We start from the raw sequence: 19,409 nt of genomic DNA on the forward strand, positions 1-19,409 counted from the left end.
ATGAACGAAAAACGCGAAAGAAAACTTACAGAAGGTTCCCGCAAGATTGATCTTTCCAAGTATTCTCAGGTATGAAGTGGTTACACTTCAACTTAGAGAAATCTCAGAAAAATCAAATGGGTTTGAGTTAATGGGGTGGGGGGTATTTATAGATTTCGTAGAACCGTTAGGATCGTTTCTTGAAATCCGAGCTTCGATCTCCACCCTCCATGTGTGCCCATTGTTTTAGAAAACCATGGGACATCCAAAACCAGCCCACAAGATGCAAGAAACCATGGGTAAAGGTGTGTAACAGCTGGAAATGGCTGGAAAGCACATTCTGCTCATATGGGGAGGCTTTACGGACCGTAAGCAGGTCCATACGGTCCGTAAGGACCCTGCAGACCAGCAATGTTTCAGTTTTGGCAGCTTTGGTCCCTGTGCGCGTATGGTCGTGTTTTGGCACTTCTAACACCTGTCAAACCCATTTTTGAGCTCTACATAGATGTTTAAATATAGGGAACATAAAACATGGTCAAAAATATGCCGGATGTCGGTTCGTTTGGCCGTACGATTGCGTTGTTCGGTTAATTACGACGGAAGTCGTAACGGACGCAAAAACGGTCCAAATTGCGCGACGAATGGATTTTTGACAAGCCAATCACCAAAACAAAATATTTTGATGATTACATAAATTTTTGGATGTCCGGAAGTATTCAGAATGTAAGTTATGCGCGAAAATGTAAACTTATGCACTTTTTGACGCTTTTAGTCCCTGAATGAGTATAAAGTTTATTTTAGCACACCGAACCCCTCAAAGCCTATTTCTAAGCTATGTAAAGGATATTTAAGGTGTGTTTAACTTATGATCATGTTCCGGAATGTTCGTTACAGTTCAAATCGGCATACTTTCGCAGTTTGTCAATTTTAGTCCCTGTAAGCGAATTGACTGGATTTTGCCATACCAAAGCCTTCAAAACTTATTTCTAAGTTATGTAAAGGTTATTTAAGGTATGTTAAGCATAAATTGATGTTCCGGAGTATTTGTTGCATATAACTGATTACGTTTTCGCACCAGTTTGCGTATAATTCTCCAGAAAGCGATATAGAGTTTGAAATCGAATAAAAGTCAAAACATGAAAAACATCAAACACAAACAAACAAACATAGGGATCAGATAACTTTATTTCATTGATAACTGAACTGTTTACAATGATTACAAGCACATATGTCACAAATATTCTACAAAAGGGTGTAAGCTTTACTTACCTTGCATCCGAGTACGCTTCCCGTGCACATAAGTTCCATTTGACTCGCTTCTTTCCCAAGCTTCCATGTCGCTTACCAAGCATCAACTATCATATATCATTCTCAAGATAGTTAGCTTATTTATCATTCATCACAACCTTTTCATTACACGGATCTTATGTGGAATTTATCCCTCAACCTTATAACATGCTAATCAATCATTTCTTATCCGACTTCTTTAAACATTCACACACATGTTTGATTCTAAACATCATTAACATAAGTAAATCATCAATTTACATCACATTATCTAAAACCCACTTCACTACTACATTATTAATCACTTACTAGTGATCTAAACTTAAGTTCTTCATAATATTATCATGCCTTTGGTGTATGTACTACCTTCTAAACATAAGGTACAACTAGTTCATGCACAATCTCCTAATCTCATACACAATTCATCAAATTCCACTTCCTAATCAACACGAATCATTCATGCATAAACATCAAAGATACTAGTATTTCATTTCTTTTAACTCCTCTAACAAGAACCCATCATGAAAATCAAAATACATCAATATTAAGCAAAATTGGACATGGATGATTCACCCATGTCATCATCTTCATCATAACAAATGATTTTCATCCAAAAACATCAAATTAACCTAAATCATGCATAACCCATGTCCAATATGACGATTCTAACACACACCCATTCTCAATTTCCTACAAATTCGTGATTTACATCAAAACCCACTTCGTAAAAGATCACCAATCTAACTTCTAAGACATACCTTACAATCCCCTTGTGATGGTGATCATTATTCCATGTTTATTTGCAAATTTGAGCCTTGAATCATCCCCTGATTTGAAGCTTTTGAAGAATTAGGGCTTGGCTCCTATGGAGCCCCTTCTGATCGTTCCAGAACACACACGAGATGTGTGTGTTTGTGTGTGTTTTTATTAATTTAAAACATAACTTTCCCTTGTCCATCTTTGGTCCCTCAAGTTTATACCTTTGATTGTTTTGCTAAACATTTGACTAGGTATAACAACCTAGTTATTACATTCTATTTTATTAGACATGGGGTCTTACTAACAATTTTAATAATTCGAGTTTTGGGGCGTTACAAACGACTTTCCTCCGTCGTGTGATTCGAGATTTCAAGCGGGCCAAGGAACAAAAGACTTGAACCGGAGTTCCTTGGGCTGAAAGCTGAACGGCGAAACAAGAGCATCATTGGGCTAACAAGTTGGTGAAACAAAAGCTTGGGCCTCATCAGTTGGGCCAAAGCCCAATCTCGGCGAAACATGACTGGAAGTCGACGAAACAGAATGTTTCGTCGACATGATCTCCCTTTCGTCGCCCCTTTTTAGTTTCGTCGTGCATTTCGTCGTTGGTGATTGTGATTCGCCAAACAGTTCTGTTTCGTAGTGTCTGTTGCTATATATAGCCTAATATCAGACAGAACTAGAAATAGAACACAGAAAGAATACAGAGCACACACACACGAGAGAACTTTGAGAGTTTACAGAGTATATTTGTAAACATTGAGCTTGTAACTGATCTTTTCATACGTATTAATACAGAGGTGTTAATCAGTGAATCTTGTGTGTCGTTATATTGCGTGTTCTATCTCGGTTTGCTTTCCCGGTTGGATTCCGCACAACCAGGTTGGTTTGTACACAAGGATTAGGCGACTAGATCCTCCTAGCCGGACCTACATGTCTTGAACTGAAAGTTAATTATGTTCCATTTTTGTCATTTTTTAATATTTTTCAGTTATAAAACAATTTCAAACTCATAACACAGTTTTATAATGCAAGTGGTATGTATAGTTATACCATTTATAAATGCCTCACCTTATCCTCATTTTCTTATCAAGAATCATTCATACATACAGAAAGACATATAGCTAAGATGCTAGCACTATACCCTTCATTGTTTCCAACAACCCATGGATGGGCTTTGGAGTATCTTTTCAACCAAAATCTTCCACATGGCTGCAATGAATCAAACTCATATAATCCACCTTTTAATTTTCATACAATTGATCAAATCAAGCTTGATTTAGCACCAGAATATTTCATTTCTTTGGGCGAAACCACAAATGTCGGTACTGGAGACAAGATGATGGTGGCAAAAAAGCTCAATCATAACACAACTGAAAGAGATCGCCGTAAGAGGGTTAATGAGTTGTATTCATTGCTTCGTTCATTGCTACCTGTTTCGAGTGATCAAAAGGTACTTATCTTATTCATAGTGTACTAAAATTTTGGCATTCAGATCTTCACTTTTAGTCCTCATAAAAGAAAAGGGTTTTAACCAAATTCCTTTTTGCAACAGAAAAGGTTAAGTATTCCAAGGACAGTATCACGTGTTCTAAAATACATACCCGAACTACAAAAGGAAGTGGAAACATTAAATGTAAAAAGGAAAAACTGTTGTTATATTCATCATCAACTCCTAAAACAAGAAAAGATCATTTCGGAATCAGGACACAAAGTGGTGAAGAAACAATGATCAAAACAAAATCATCGGTCACTTCCTCTGTGAGCATTTTTAGTGACAAAGAAGCTGTCATCCAGCTGATATCCTCAGCAGATCATTTGAGCAACAATAAGAGGATTGACTTATTGTCTAAGGTTTTGGACTACTTAGAGTAGGAAGAAGATGAACTGTTTTGATAAATGCAACTACCTTCCAATCTTCAGGCAAAGGGATGTTATTAATCACTTTGTATCTTCAGGTCCAGTTGATATTTTCTTTCTATCCAATTATTTTTCAACAATGTTATATCTAAATTAACATTTTGTGATAATTAGAATACGTTTTATTGTGTATTACAGGTGCTAGGGGATCATAAAATCGAGGCCGAAAAGCTAAAGGACACGCTCAATGCTTTCTACCAATGATTAGATGAATCTAACTGTCCAAGTAATCCGTACAGTTTCTAATATCTTTAGCAACCGACAAATTAATAGAGCTTTGTAGGTCCACTTGGAGGATCAAGATAACCTACTTCCTTGTTTGTTAACACAAAAACGAGTGCGGAATCCACGTAGTTATGCAAAACAAAGCAAAATGAAGCAAACACAAGTAATCAAAGATTCACAAGCTTTGATTAAGTGAAGAGAATCAGTACATACACATAGTGCTTACAACTTCACAGGGACTCTCTTGTTGAATTGTGAAACAAGTGTCTGTATTTTTATGTCCAACACCCAGTAACCCTACGAAGAAGGTTACTGGGCACACGAACAGTCACCAGGCCCATGAAGAATGGAATCTTCATGGAGCCTTCCAACGAACAATCAATCACCATGAAGAATCATTCTTCGCGGTGAACAATTCTTATGCACCTCACTGTTCGTGACATGTGTAGTCCCTCGAAGAATAGGGATTCTTCATGGGGAACCTATAAACAGACGGTAACTTGCAACAAACAGACAACAAGATCAAAACAAACACAACTAACAGTTGCACATAGCAAACTGTTTTACACACTAACAAAGTAAATGTCGTGCTAAGTCAAGATAGGAGGATATCTTGACTTGGCCGACTTGACCAAAAACATTACAGACCGTAAATAAAGACCGTACAAATTACAAGGTAATAAGAACAAGCTACAGACACAAAACTGCACCAACACACTCCCCCTTGTCTGTTGCTTGGTCTTCGGTCTTCATCCCTTAGTGGCTTGTCTCGGACCACGAGCCTCCCGCGTGAATACCCCGATAGTAACAGAAACAGGCGACGCGTTGAAAACGTAGAGCCTGACTTGCATCCTGATCTTCGTAGAGGATGTCGTGATGAAACAACCTATCGATGTCAGCCGCCGATATGTTAACAATCCACATCGGGTCGAGAATACGAACATTTTCCTTGTCGTTCTGGAAGACGATGACTGCCTCGTGTGTGTCTGAGTCATAACACCAAAGAGCCATGTTCTCAAGAATATCTTGTTCCATCTTCATCAGCTGAATCTTATCCAAGACCTTCACAGGCTTGTACGTGAGCTTGTATCTAGCTGTGTTGGTCGCTGGATCCAACGTAAACTTTATGTGTTCATAGGGAACTGCAGCTTGTATAACTCATCCTTCCAACCCTTTCGTCATTCCATCCTCAATTTCCAAGCAAACAACTTAGCACCTTCAAAATTTGACCGGCTTATCAGCTCCAGTCGTGCTAACGCTGCTACATCGTAGAATGGCAAGGTAAGAATACTTAGCAGCAATTTGAAATACTGAATTCCATGTTCTCGCTTCACCGCAACACAATGAAGTTCTTTCACAAACATCCAGCTTAGTATTCTTCCCAGAGGATGATTCTTTTCATATCTCATGTAGTTAACTTGTGCGACCGGAGGGGCTGGTTTAGCAGTCTTAGAAAGAAAGTTTTTCCTCCATTCCTCGAATGAATCTGTTGGAACATCAGACGAATCACAATTCTTTAATCTTTCGTCTATTTCATCCACATTATCTTTCGGCCAGTCTTCATCGAACGGATTGAACTCAGTGCCGTCTTCCCTGACATACTTTGATTTCTTGACATCGCCTTCGAACACAATTTCGTCCAAACCTTCCAAGTTCACTACCACGAGCTCAGTAGGAATCTTGTCAACACTAGCATCATCTACTATCTTCATCTCGTTCAATGCTAAAATATGTTCACTTGAGAGTTCATAAATGATATCTCCTTCTTCCACTTCTTCACCAGTTACAGGGTGACACACCTGTAACGCTAGATCCCCTGATCTTAGAACCATATCACCACATCTCGTCGAGCTTTCACAAACAAAACCACTCTCTTACAGAATGGTGAAACAAGTATCTGTATTTATAGGCCCAACACCTAGTAACCCTACGAAGAAGGTTACTGGGCTCACGAACAGTCACCAGACCCACGAAGAATAAGAGTCTTCGTGGACACTTCCAACGAACCATTCATCCCCACGAAGAATGATTCTTCATGGTGAACTATCAAGCACAGTGCAATGTTTGTGAAGATGTAATCCCACGAAGAATGAGGATTCTTCGTGGGGAACCTATAAACAGACAAATACTTGTAACAAAACAGACAATAAGATCAAAACACTAACAGTTGCACACATGCAAACTGTTTTACAATACTAATAAAATAAACGTCGTGCTAAGTCAAGATAGTAGGATATCTTGACTTGGCCGACTCGACCAAAACTTTACAGACCATAAACAAAGACCGTACAAATTACAACGTAATAAGAACAAGCGACAGACACAAAACTGCACCAACAAACTCCACCTTGGCTGTTGGATCCATAAAACCTGGGACAACAACTAGAAGCCCTAATATACTCAGCCTCACATGTTGTAATGGCCACACATGTCTGCTTTTTACACTGCCACGTGACTAGGCGATTCCCTAAAAACTGACATCCTGCTGATGTTGACTTTGCATCAATCTTGTAGTCTCCATGATCAGAATCACTGAATGCAATCAAATCGAAGTTATCATCCTTAGGATACCACAGATCGGTGTCTGGACAACCCTTCAGTTAACGAAAAATCCTCTTAACAGCCATCATATGAGAAACCTTCGTATTGGACTGGTAACGAGCAAGAAGACATGTTGGATACATATATCGGGCCTTGAAGCGGTAAGATACATGAGAGATCTGATCATAGCACGACTGAGAGACGGTTCCACATGTTCACCGATTCCGTTAGGAGTAATTCCATGATTTTGAGCAAGAGGAGTTCCCGCAGGCTTCGAGTCTTCCATCTAAAATCGCTTCAGGATATCCCCAACGTACTTTGTTTGATGAATGAAGATCCCTTTCTCAGACTGATGAACCTACAAACCCAAAGAGAAATTCAATTCTTCCACAGCACTCATCTCGAACTTCTCTTGCATTACCCGCTCGAATTCCTTACACATTTCATCATTTGTAGATCCGAAAATGATGTCATCCACATATACTTGAACCAGTAACAAATCCTCGTTTCTTTCCTTGATGAAGAGAGTACAGTCGATCAACCCATGCCGAAAACCATTCTGCAACAGATAGGTAGACAACGTTTCATATCAAGCCCTTGGAGCTTGATGAAGACCATAAATTAAAGTACCTTGTTTAGAAGCCAAACTCTGTCAGGATGAATCGGATCTTCAAAACCAGGCGGTTGCTCAACATATACTTCTTCCTCAACCACACCATGACGAAATGCACTCCTTACATCCATTTGATAAACAGTGAACTTCTTATAGGACGCATAAGCCAAGAAAATCCTTATCTCCTCAAGACGCGCCACTGGTGCATAAACTTCATTATAATCAATGCCTTCTACCTGATTAAAACCTGGACAATCAATCTCGCTTTATTTCTCACAACGACACCACGTTCATCCTTCTTGCACTTGTAAACCCATCGAGTACCAATCTTCTTATAGTTCGGGGGCCTGTCAACCAATTTCCACACGCCCAATTTCTGAAACTGCTGATGTTCTTCTTGCATTGCCTCTACCCATGAATCATCTTTCATTGCCTCCTTCCACGATTTCGGCTCAACTTGACAAACATAGCAGGCGAAAGACCAATCATTCTGTTCCCCGGATTCTCTAATTGCCGAATACAACCGAACATTCTTGTTGCTTCGAAGCTGATTACGTATCTGCACACCACGTTGGACATCTCCTATAATATTCTGCCGAGGATGAGAATCATGAATTCGAGTTTCAGGAACATCGAGAACTCAAGCATTAATACCCAAGTTATTGATATTCAAATCAACAACTAAATCGATGCCTGGAGACGCGTTAGATGTGGATGCATTCCCTTCAGCATTGTCTTTAACGTGCACCTGAGAAGTTGCTTCAGAAACACCTTGAACATGAGCTTGGACAGGAGCTGAAGTTGCTTCATTAGCATCATCTTCCAACGAAACATTATAATCAGCTGCATCTTCAAATTCCTCATTCTGAACAACATTATTAACCGAACCAGACTCTTGTCGTTTAACAACAATTGGTCGTACTAATGATGAGTCAACTGTTGCATCACCTTCAAGTAACATTTGTGCTGCTGCAGATGCATCATCAAAAGTTGGCAGATTAAAAGAATCAAACAGTCCATCATAATCAAACATCCAAGGAGCACCCGGAGCTCTCACACATTCAGTGTACCTTTGAACCCAAACTTCACCCCATTCCTCAATCTTTTTAGTTGTTAGATTCCACACCCTGAAATTTGGAGTAGCATACCCAAGAAAGAAACCTCAGATAGCCCTTGGACCAAACTTGCCATGTGGATCAATCATAGTGCATGGAGCGCCAAAAGGTTCTAAGTAAGATACATCCGGTTTCCTTTTATGTAACAATTCGAAACATGTTTTCCCATGCCTTTTAACAGTAAGAACCCTGTTCAAAGTATAACAAGCAGTAGCTACAGCCTCCCCCCCCCCAGAACTAAACAGGAAGCTCTGATTCCACTAACATAGTTCTTGCCGTCTCAATAAGCGTTCTGTTCTTCCTCTCAGCGACACCATTTTGTTAAGGAATGTAACGAGAACTATACTCATGCAGAATTCCCTTAGAAGTACAAAACTGGTCCATAAACTGATTCTTGAATTCTGTGTCGTTGTCACTTCTGATAAGCTTTACTCTCAAAGTGTACAAATTCTCAAGTAAAATGAACAGATTTTTGAGGATTCCCGGAGTCTCACTCTTGTGTGCCATCGTCGATAACCCATGAGAATCTTGAATAGTCATCAGTAACTACCAAACAATAAGCATCTCCAAACGTAGTCTTGTGCTTCATAGGTCCAAAGAGGTCCATATGAAGACGTTCAAGAGGCATGTTGACTGTGTTGACTTTCTTGATTGGATGGGACTTCTTCGCTTGCTTTCCTTTTCGGCACGATACACATACGTCTTTTAAATGAAAACTCTTGACTGGAACACCATTCACAAGATTATTTCTCACTAGATGGTTCATTTTCCTCAAGTGAATGTGACCTATACGTCTGTGCAAAGGTATAGAATCCTTTTCAGTGGCTTTTGAGACAAAACATGTAACTTGTGTAGACGAGGTAGCAGCTTGGCTCATATCAAGAGTATACAAGTCATTAATCCTTGAAGCCATCAACAGAATCCATTCTTTGGGAATTTTGAAACCGGGTTTCAGCACATAACAACCGGTAGCATCAAAATGTGCCGTGAACTTCTTGTCACAGATTTGCGAAACACTAAGAAGATTGTGATCAATTTGACGCACATAATTGATCTTATCAAAACTAACAACACCATTGGAAATCATTCCTTCTCAAGTGATTTATCCGCCTTTATCTCCAACAAAGGCAACATAACCTCCCCTAATGCTTTTCACATCGTACAGGAGCCTTAAGTCACCTGTCATGTGCCGGGATGCTCCACTGTCAACAATCCAAAGACTATTCACAGTTCTTCCTGGAACACCCTGCACAACACACTACACGATCAGTTTGAGATGGGGACCCAAGCCTTAGTGGTCTTGGGTCGACCCTTATCACCAAGAAATGTTATTTCTATTTCTTGATGATTTGGAAATAGTTTTCCTCCCCCTGAAACTATACTAGTTTTAGGTTTCCAAGATTGTTGTCGTTTACCAGATTGACTGTTATTTACAGATTTAGAAACTTCTGGTTTTGACGAATCTGATGAACTTGGTCCCTTTTCTACAACATCCGGTGTTAACTCTTTCTCGATTTCCTTAACATTTTTACGTCGTTTTTTTGCTTCTTGTTCCTTAACAGTGTGTTTATCTTGTTTAGGTGACACCGGACGACGTTGGTAATCCTTTTCAGGAGGGGCTTTTTCAACAAACTTTGGTTTTGGTGGGTTTGTACAATTTTTGATTATATGACCAAATTCCCCACACTTAAAACATGATATCCTTTCAACAAATTTAGGATATTCTGATCGATGTCCCGATGTTGAACTTGCAGGCCTTGAGGTACTAGCTTCATTATCACACCCATTTGTAGGTTGAGTGTAATTGTTATCACTGTTACGTTTCAAAATTTTAACTTGTTGGACAAAAGCAGCATTAGATTTGTTTTCAAAAGTCTCAACTTTGTCACTACTGCTCGAGGCCACAAATTTTACACCCCTTCCCTTTTTCTTGTTTCGAGCTCCCTTTGGTTCAAACTTAGGTTGTTGAGCTCGTTTTTCCTATTGTTTACCTTTAGGGGCGATTGGTTGTTTCTTAGTTGGTAATATTTTATTCCCTATTGTTTTCTAACTTTAGATTTTGGAATAGGATCACACTGAGTTACTGTAACTCTCAGAATCACCTTACCCAAAAACTTACGGGTAGAATCTTCCAAAACTCTTTCAATCATTGATGGATTAACATTTTTAATTGGGAAATCCTTGTTTGAGTAAATTTTATCATCACCAATCAAAGTATACAACACATTATCTCCCGAAAACATAGACACGGATTCATCCACAAATTTGATTGAATCAATCTCTTGTTTTGCAATTGATTGCACAACGGGGGCAACAGGAGTAGGAGGATCACATAAGATGTGATTCTCAATTGGAATTTCTACTCCTTTCTTCTTATCAAGAGATTGATCCTGATAACTCGCATCTGATTCATCATCAGATTCATCATCTGACGAAACATAATCCTCAATTATTAGAGGACTTTGTTCCACAGCACAAGACACATTTTCTGTCTTTTCGGATTCCTTTGATGAATCATCCAGTTTGAACCCTAAACCTACTGCAAACTTTTCGGGATTAAGAGGTACAGATGGTTCAAACCGTGGCATTTCCTCCTCAGCAGGCATCTTGGTATAATTGTGTCTCAATGGAGGTGGACATGACTTATACCCAATGCACTTAACATCTCCTTTTAGCTTCTGAACCTCGATGATGATCAAGCACACATCGGGAGTTAGAATAACTCTCCAACTTGAGCTTGATCGCATCATGCTCTCATTTGGCAATGGCTAACTCTTTCTTTAATTCTTCAATGATATTAATATAGTTATTAATACCCGCTTGCTTGTTCAAAACTGTTTTTGTTAATTCAGATACACTTTTCTTAAGCGTTTCAATAACAGATTTGAAATCTTTTTAATTATGAGTTAAAGCCATGTTTGCCTCCTTACATTTCGAAAGGTCAACTACCAACCCCCGATTGTGACTAGTAATTACTTCTAGCTTACGTTTCAATTTTACACAATCATTGTATACACTAGAAGTTTTGGTGTTTACCTTTCTAGTCGAAGATTTAGCAGTTACCATAAAGGCAGTTTGATAAGAGAAAGATCCATCCTTAGTGAAGAACTTTTCCATTTCCTTGGATGCAACTTCAGCTTTCCTTACCAATACAGATTTCTGCCTTTTAAGCTCTTCTGCTTCTTTCAGTTCCTCACCTTCCTTAAGCAAACTGTCAACCTCAGCATCCAGATTTTCTTTAACATCCAAATCTGAACCATAACCACCAGTATTGGAGCTTTCCTCATCCGAGCTACCACTGTAACCAGAACTGTCATCATCCTCAGAGAACTCCTCACTGTGAACATGCTTGATATACTTGATGATCTTAGCATAACAAGCAGTTCCTCCATTTCCTTCCGTTCCCTGATTTCCCAGTTGAACTGACCAGTCACATCCTTCATCTGCATGAACTACTAATGCCCTATTTGAATTGTAAGGCCCCGACTGGTTTGAGTCACGCGAATTGTTAACTGCTACAATGCCCCTTTCATTATTCACTTGATGGGCATTGGATGAGCTTGACTGGTTTCTGAAAGGATTTTGATTTTCTTATCTGCTGGGTCGAGTGCATTCCCGCTTGAAGTGACCCTTCTCACCACAATTAAAGCACGTAACTGCATCTTTATCAAAACCATAATTAGTTTCCCTTTTACTCTCCAAACTTCTTCTACCCGTTCCTCTCATGTAGTCCTTAGCTCTTCTCATTGCACTTGCAAACGCCCACTTAATATCCATCAGTTCCATTTCCTCCCTGTCTATTTGTTGATAATCTTCATCTTTCAAATTAATGTTCCCAATTGGACCGGCGACTAATCAACAATAGGCACTCACCATTGTGTTTAGAAGCTCTATATGTTCCCGAGCACCTTCTACACTGACTTTGGTGAAGTTTGAGGTATAAAATCTGACGGTGTTAGGGTTTGAAGATTGAGTGTTGTTGTTCCCATAAAAGGCTTGTTGAGGAGCTAGTTGACAAAGTTGTTGTTGAGTAGTTTGTGTGAATGGAGAGTGTTGTTGTTCGGTTTGTTGAGGAGCAGCTTGTGAAAAAGGAAGATAGGCGTTTGGATCAAATGGTCTTCCATAAGGATCTGTGGGAGGACCAGGGGGTTGTGTTAGTTTGGGTGGTGGTAGATAGGCACTTGGATCAAACGGTCTCCATAAGGATCTGTAAGTGAGCTAAATGATTGAACTGGTTGACCATAAGGATTTGTACTTGATACAAATGCAGTTTGAAGCTTCGGTTGTTGTTGATTGGTACTAACTCCCATATTAATTCCTCCAAAGTATATCTCGGGGTTTTGTGGAACTGGAAGTCATTTATCCTTTGGAATTTCTTCTTCATCCTTGTTCTCGAGCTTTTGGACGAATTCATAAATGCTAACCGTATCTAAAACACCAGTATGCTTCAACAAGTCAATGAACTGACTCCACTTGGGTGGCAAAGTATCACCAAAATACATGACCATTTCTTGCTATGTAGCAAACACCTTGTATGAGTGCATCTCACCAAGCAAGTGATAGTACCGAGTAGCCATGTCGTACAGTGTTTCATTTTCCATGAACCGGAATCCTTCGAACTCCTTCTTCAACAACAAATCATGACGAATCTTTCTCGTTGCAGCATTTCCTTCTCCTCTAGTTTCCAAGACGTCCCACAAGTTCTTTGTACTTGTATAATACGTAAATTGATGATAGATATCCTTCTGAAGTGCTTGCGTAAGGATAGCAAATGCTTTCTTCTCGAGATCGTAAGCCTTTTTATCATTCTCGCTCAATCCCGCTAAAGCTTGTGCATTGGAACCTGCTTCTTGGAGAGCTATATTGTATGGTGTGATAAAGCATGTCCACAATTCGGTATTTTGCCCTAGAACATACGTATGAAAACGACTTTTCCGTGATGGATAATCGTTCATGTGATTCAATATTGGTGGACGATTGTTGCTTCACGTTTCACTCTCGCTTAAGATAAGATTTTGAATGCTATTGTTTTGATTCGCGACACATGCCCATTGATGTTCGGTAATTTCCTTATTAGGTATCAATCCTTTAACCCATTGTGAAGGATCTTTTGGTGTACTTGAGTTATCACTCCAATTCTGTGACAACTGGCACAAAATCGGTAATTTCCGTACATTCTAATTATCATTAAATGACTGCAATTACGTGCTTTAATGTCAACATTACCTGATTTCATACAATACAAGTGAATTCACGTTTTATACTACTAAATATTGCTTATGCATTAACAAGAGCGTTGCGTCAGAAATACTAGTAAACCCATCGGTAAGACACATCGTGTCAACAATTCTGCATAAAGTAGTCAGACAATAAAATTGGAGCCTAGGTGTAGGTCCAACAATAAGAATACATTAAAACCCAAGAGTACATACAAGGGTTTATATATAGAGATATTACGGAAGCAAAAATACGCACTAAGAAGCACCAGAAACGCACTTTAAGTGCAGAATTCTATTAAATTCATCTCAAATCAGCTTTTAAACATATAAATATCATGCAGAAATTACGTTTTATCATCCAGAATACTTCCCTAAGTGTCGGGAATTAAAAGGGTTACAAAAGGGTACATAAAAGACATTAAACCGTGCAATTTAGCACTTTAACGAACCGGTATCTAACCGAACAACCGGACTAACATCAAAATAATATTAGAAGCATTGTTTTAACATTACCAAGCTAGTTATGGTCCCCAAACATCATAACACACAATATAGCAACTAGTAATCATACAACCTAACTAATACTTGAATTATAACTAACTAGAACTTGTAACATCCAATTGAAATCAAACCAACATACCCCCCCCATTGGCGGACCCAACATGAGCCCCACTTGCTTGATTTCTTTTGATTATTAAAACTTGCTTTGTATGGAAGACATGAGACAAAGAATCTCTAAGAAAGATTATGTTGGAAAATCTTTTTTATAAACCAATGGAACATAACACAAATCACTTATCAGTTTCAAACACCAAAACTTCTTCTTCTCTTCCACCATGGCTACGACCAACACCCCCTAGATTCACCATCATTTTTCTAGCAAGTTCCCAAGTATTCTAAGACATTCCTAAGGTGTAACAAGCAAAGATAAGAAGGTGGGAAGCATCAAAAGTTGAAGAACCTCCATCGATTGCTTTTATCCACTTCATTTGTCCTCTTGATCATCCCTAGCCTTGTGCTAGTGGTAAGAGTCTTGATCTTTCCATTTTAGTTCTATTTTAAGTGGTTAAAAGAAGATTTATAAGGTTAATCATGAAAAACACTAAGATACATAAGAAGTAAACTTGAACATAAGCATGGGTTATGAAGAAACTAAGTTGTTATTGTGTTGTTTTGCTTATGATTGTTGGTTATTTTGTGTTGGTAGAAATGATGTTGATCATCATGTAATCTTGCTAGATCATGATTAGAAACATAATCTAGCAAGATGAGAGGATGAACATGTTAAAGGTTATGGATCATCCTCACTAAAGTCATGAACTTGAATGAAAATAAATGTTTTCTTGTAAAATAAAGATCAAAATGCGTTATAATCTTGTAGATCTAAGTATCCATGAGTGGTTTTTCAAAAGAACCAAGTTAAAAATACAAGTTTTACTTAATCTTGCTTCTTAAACAAATAAACCTTATTTTTTGTGGTTAATAAAGTAAAGATACACATGTGTAACAAGAAAAATACATGAAGTAGTATTTTTAGAAAATATGGTCACAAGTTGTAAAGAACTAAATTCTTTAAAAATGAAGCTTTTAAGGATACAAACACACTTTAAATAGTAACAAGACTTACTAAATACCCTAGTAAGTTACAACACATTTTTATAAATTTTCAAGTTCATGAAATAGAAAAATTAGTGTATATTTTTGATGATTGTTGTTGATGTTGTTGATGATTTAAAAAGAAAATAAACATATGTTTTGAAAACATGGGAAACCTCCGTTTTTCGGGGAAACTCTGTCAAAATTTTTATAAATTTTGACACTTAGAAAAATATATAAGTTTTGAGAAACTTATTCCCTAAAAATGTATACCAAGGTATTTACCAAGGTTTCCCTAATTTTTGAGTTAAGGAACGATGATTTCGTCAAGGTTAAAAATTTGACATTATTTTGAGAAAAATATATATATTATTCGATCACCAAACTTTGTGCTAAGTGTATGTAGTATGTATTATACGTGCTAGTGTATTAGGACTTGAAAATACACTAAATAGTCATGAGAAGTAAAAACACAAAAATACACATACAACATACAAGATACATAATTAGGGTGCAAAATACAAGATACTTATCTTAATTTTTGGGAAAATAATATAAGTAAGATGCATAGTTAAAAATATAAAATATTTTTAACACAACAATACATATACAAAAGATAGTGACTTGTGCTTGTGTGATACAAGTCTAGTGACTAATGACAATAAAACACGTTTAGGTCGCGACGCATTATAAGCAAAATCGGTGAAGTTTACGATGCAAGGAACGCAAAGTTGTGAGTTCATGCTCCCCCTTTTCTTTAAACTGTTTTTGTTTTACACTTCGGGGGTGAAATACATGTTACCGATTTTACAATGTTTACATGTGATATGATGTGTACCAAAACATTCAAGTGAAACATTCTAGACCATGTCTCGAATAGGGTACCATAAGCACCATGAATCAACGTATACATTCAGACCGCGGAACAAAAGGTTAGATCTAATGGGTTTCAGGCAACCCCACTCTTGGCCTACTTCTACCAATGAGTGCTTCTGTGTCTCAGTCAAAGTTGACAAAAATGCCTAGGTTTGGTGACTTCCTATGTCGTGACATATGCTAGTGGCCTTGCAAACCACTAGCGATCTCACACATTCAAACAGTCATAGTACACAGTTATAGATACGTTTTACAAGTTACATTCAAACATTCATACATTCTACAAGTTTCATACTATGTTTTCATTCAAGTATTTAAACATTTAAAACAATCACTGCATGAATTCACACCAACATTATGTTGACGTTTTTCAAAACTCACATGTATTTCAGGTAACTAGAAGTGGATGTGCGCGCGGCTTTACTCATGCTTGTGGATGTCGCTTGTGTTTATCTTTAAATAAAGTTGTAAACTTTTTAAGACAATGCTTTATGCTATCTCGCGATGTAAACGCTAACTTATGTTTTCAAAATATGAAATGTTTGGTATTTGAAGTTATTTTTACGAGCATGTAGTATGTTTACCTTTCGTATGCAATGAGAACCTTTCATGATCACTCCTCGTGCTTCCGCCGCAGAAAGGGGTGTGACAGATTGGTATCAGAGCTGCGATTGTAGTGAACCAGGATTCCTTCTCGATTCTAGTCTATAATCTCTAGGATCCTATCACGAAAACAATTTTCAAAAAGGTTTCTCATTGCATAATACTTCCCGCGACATCCACTACCTGAAACTGTTTACAGAGAGTCAAGAAGGGACACTACGAGACTTAGGGTGCACTAGAGTAGCACTTGTCTGTGATTTTGAATTACTTGCAATTATGTGTATACGTATACTAGAAGTAGAATGTCATACGTATATGTGACTTTGCCTGAAAACAGTGACCTATCTGTAGGAAGAAATACGAGGATGAAACGAACTGTGCGGATTGTGCAAGGAGTTACGTAATTATGGACGCATACATAATTATGGAATTCAGTGCACATAAACCACAGCAAGTCTTGTCACGTATAGATTCCCTCAGTACGAGAAAAGGGTCAAACATACACTCTTCGGAGTAATGACTTAGGGTATAAAGACAAGAACCGCCAATGTGAAGTAAGGTGTTTACCTAATTATACATGCTTGTTGCTGTATGAATTGATTTATGCATCGCGCGGATTGTTTGATGTCACTTATGTGGTATATGCCCGCGTATATAAATATATACTACTACTGTCTCGTATGACGATATCAAACAAATGTCTAACCCTATTGTGTTGTGTTCTTTCAGAACATGGCACCAAGAAGAGCTGTGAACGCTCGTGATCAACCTCCTCCTCCCCCACTGCTAAAGACTGCTGAAGAGTTGAACGCTCTACTGGAAGACAGTGGAGGACCAAGAAATGCTAGGCGTAACGGACATGGAGATTCGTCTGGAGGAAACGCAGCTCAAGGCTGCACCTTCAAACAGTTCCTCGACTGCAAACCACTGAACTACGATGGCACTAGAGGAGAAGTGGCATTTGTACGCTGGACGGAAAAGACTGAAGCCACTATCCGCATGAGCAAGTGTACCGCGGATTAGCAAGTCACTTTTGCTACTGGGTTGTTTGTCGATGAAGCTCTGACGTGGTGGAACTTGCAAGTTCAAACTCTGGGTGATGCTGCCGCTTATGGCTTAACTTGGGATGAGCTAAAAGAAAGAATGAGAAAGAAGTATTGCTCACGTGCTGAACTCCAAAGGTTGGAGACTGAGTTCTAGCACTTGACTATGGAAGGTGCTGACATCACTGGGTATACTCGAAGGTTCCATGATTTGTCTAGGGTGATCCCCTATATGGTGACTCCGGAATTTAAGCGCGTTGAACACTACATCTGGGGATTGGCCCCGGAATTTTGCAGTTTGGTAACTTCGGCCAAACCCGCAACAATCACCGAGGCTGTAACTCTGGCTGTCAGCCTTACTGAAGATGTTGTCCGAATGAAGAAGCTATCGCTGAACCCTAATGAAAAGACCAAGACGCATGCTGAGTCGTCCGGTGACAAGAATAGGAAACATGCAAACCTGAATCAAGCAACTCGTAACAATAAGGGTTCCAACAAGAAGCGTGACACTAACCCACCTAGGGAGGCAAAAACCTTCGCAGCTGCTAATGAGTCTGGAGCTAAGAAATATCAGGGCACTCTGGCCAAGTGTAACCGCTGTGGCTTTCACCATGTGGGAAATTGTCGCCTTGGGAAGTGCGAGAACTATGGAAAGTCAGGCCACCATACCAAGGATTGTTGGGGTAAAGGTATTGGAGGCCGCAATGGTAATGGTAATAGGAATGGGAATGGAAACCGTAACGGTGCTGGAAATGGGGAACGATGGTGGAAATGGAAATTGCAACAATAACCGGGTTGAAAATGAACCTGGGCAAAACCAAGGATGCTTCAGCTGTGGAAGCAATGAGCATTTCATGAAAGACTACCCAAAGAGAAATAATGCTCAGGCTCGAGCATTTGTGATTGGAGCAAGGAACGCGCGCGAGGACCCTAACGTGGTCACCGGTACGTTTCTCCTTAACAATCACTTTGCATCCATATTATTTGACACTGGTGCCGACTATAGCTTCATGTCTGTGGAATTTAAACGCATGCTTGGAATAGAATCTAGAAGATTAGATATTCCTTATTCTATAGAGCTAGCCAATGGTAAACTTGTTGAATCGGGCGAAGTTGTTGGAGGCTGCACACTAGAACTTAGTGAACAAAGATTTAGCATCGACCTCTTACCTATTCAATTGGGTAGCTTCGATGTAGTGGTCGGAATGGATTGGTTGTCCAAGAACAAAGCTGAAGTTATTGGTCATGAGAAAATCATTCGCATCCCTTTGGCGAATGATGAAACTCTCATCGTACATGGAGAAAAACGAGATGCGCCTCTGCGAATCATCAGTTGTATGAAGGCACAAAAGTGCTTAAGGAAAGGATGTGTCGCTTTCCTAGCGCACGTTGTAGATAAGAAGGTTGTGGAGCCGAAAATCGAAGACATTCCTGTGGTGAGAGAATTCCCTGATGTCTTTCCCGAAGATCTGCCAGGACTCCCTCCGCAACGACAAGTCGAATTCTGTATAGACTTGGTTCCAGGAGCCGCTCCTGTAGCCAAGGCACCCTATCGGCTTGCGCCATCCGAAATGCAAGAACTATCTACACAACTTCAGGAGTTGTTGGATAAAGGATTTATAAGGCCAAGCTTCTC

The 19,409-nt window shown here is 39.0% G+C and overlaps 1 protein-coding gene across 1 annotated transcript; it reads left to right on the forward strand.

Moving 5' to 3' along the window:
- The first annotated feature begins 3,151 nt into the window (after positions 1–3,151).
- On the forward strand, positions 3,152–4,146 carry LOC118485741 (transcription factor bHLH101-like). Its single transcript, XM_035982168.1, has 2 exons — positions 3,152–3,475; positions 4,081–4,146. Exons 1-2 carry the CDS (start codon positions 3,152–3,154, stop codon positions 4,144–4,146), a joined length of 390 nt encoding a protein of 129 aa, XP_035838061.1.
- The last annotated feature ends 15,263 nt before the right edge of the window (positions 4,147–19,409 follow it).

This window comes from Helianthus annuus, chromosome 13, assembly GCF_002127325.2.
Source record: "Helianthus annuus cultivar XRQ/B chromosome 13, HanXRQr2.0-SUNRISE, whole genome shotgun sequence".
Lineage (NCBI taxonomy): Eukaryota > Viridiplantae > Streptophyta > Magnoliopsida > Asterales > Asteraceae > Helianthus > Helianthus annuus.

Bases quoted from the DNA above. Each gene is read 5' to 3' on its own strand.
- LOC118485741 (XM_035982168.1), top strand. From the start codon at position 3,152: ATGCTAGCACTATACCCTTCATTGTTTCCAACAACCCATGGATGGGCT. The intron at 3,476-4,080 runs GTACTTATCTTA...TGTGTATTACAG, and splicing joins CTGTTTCGAGTGATCAAAAG to GTGCTAGGGGATCATAAAAT.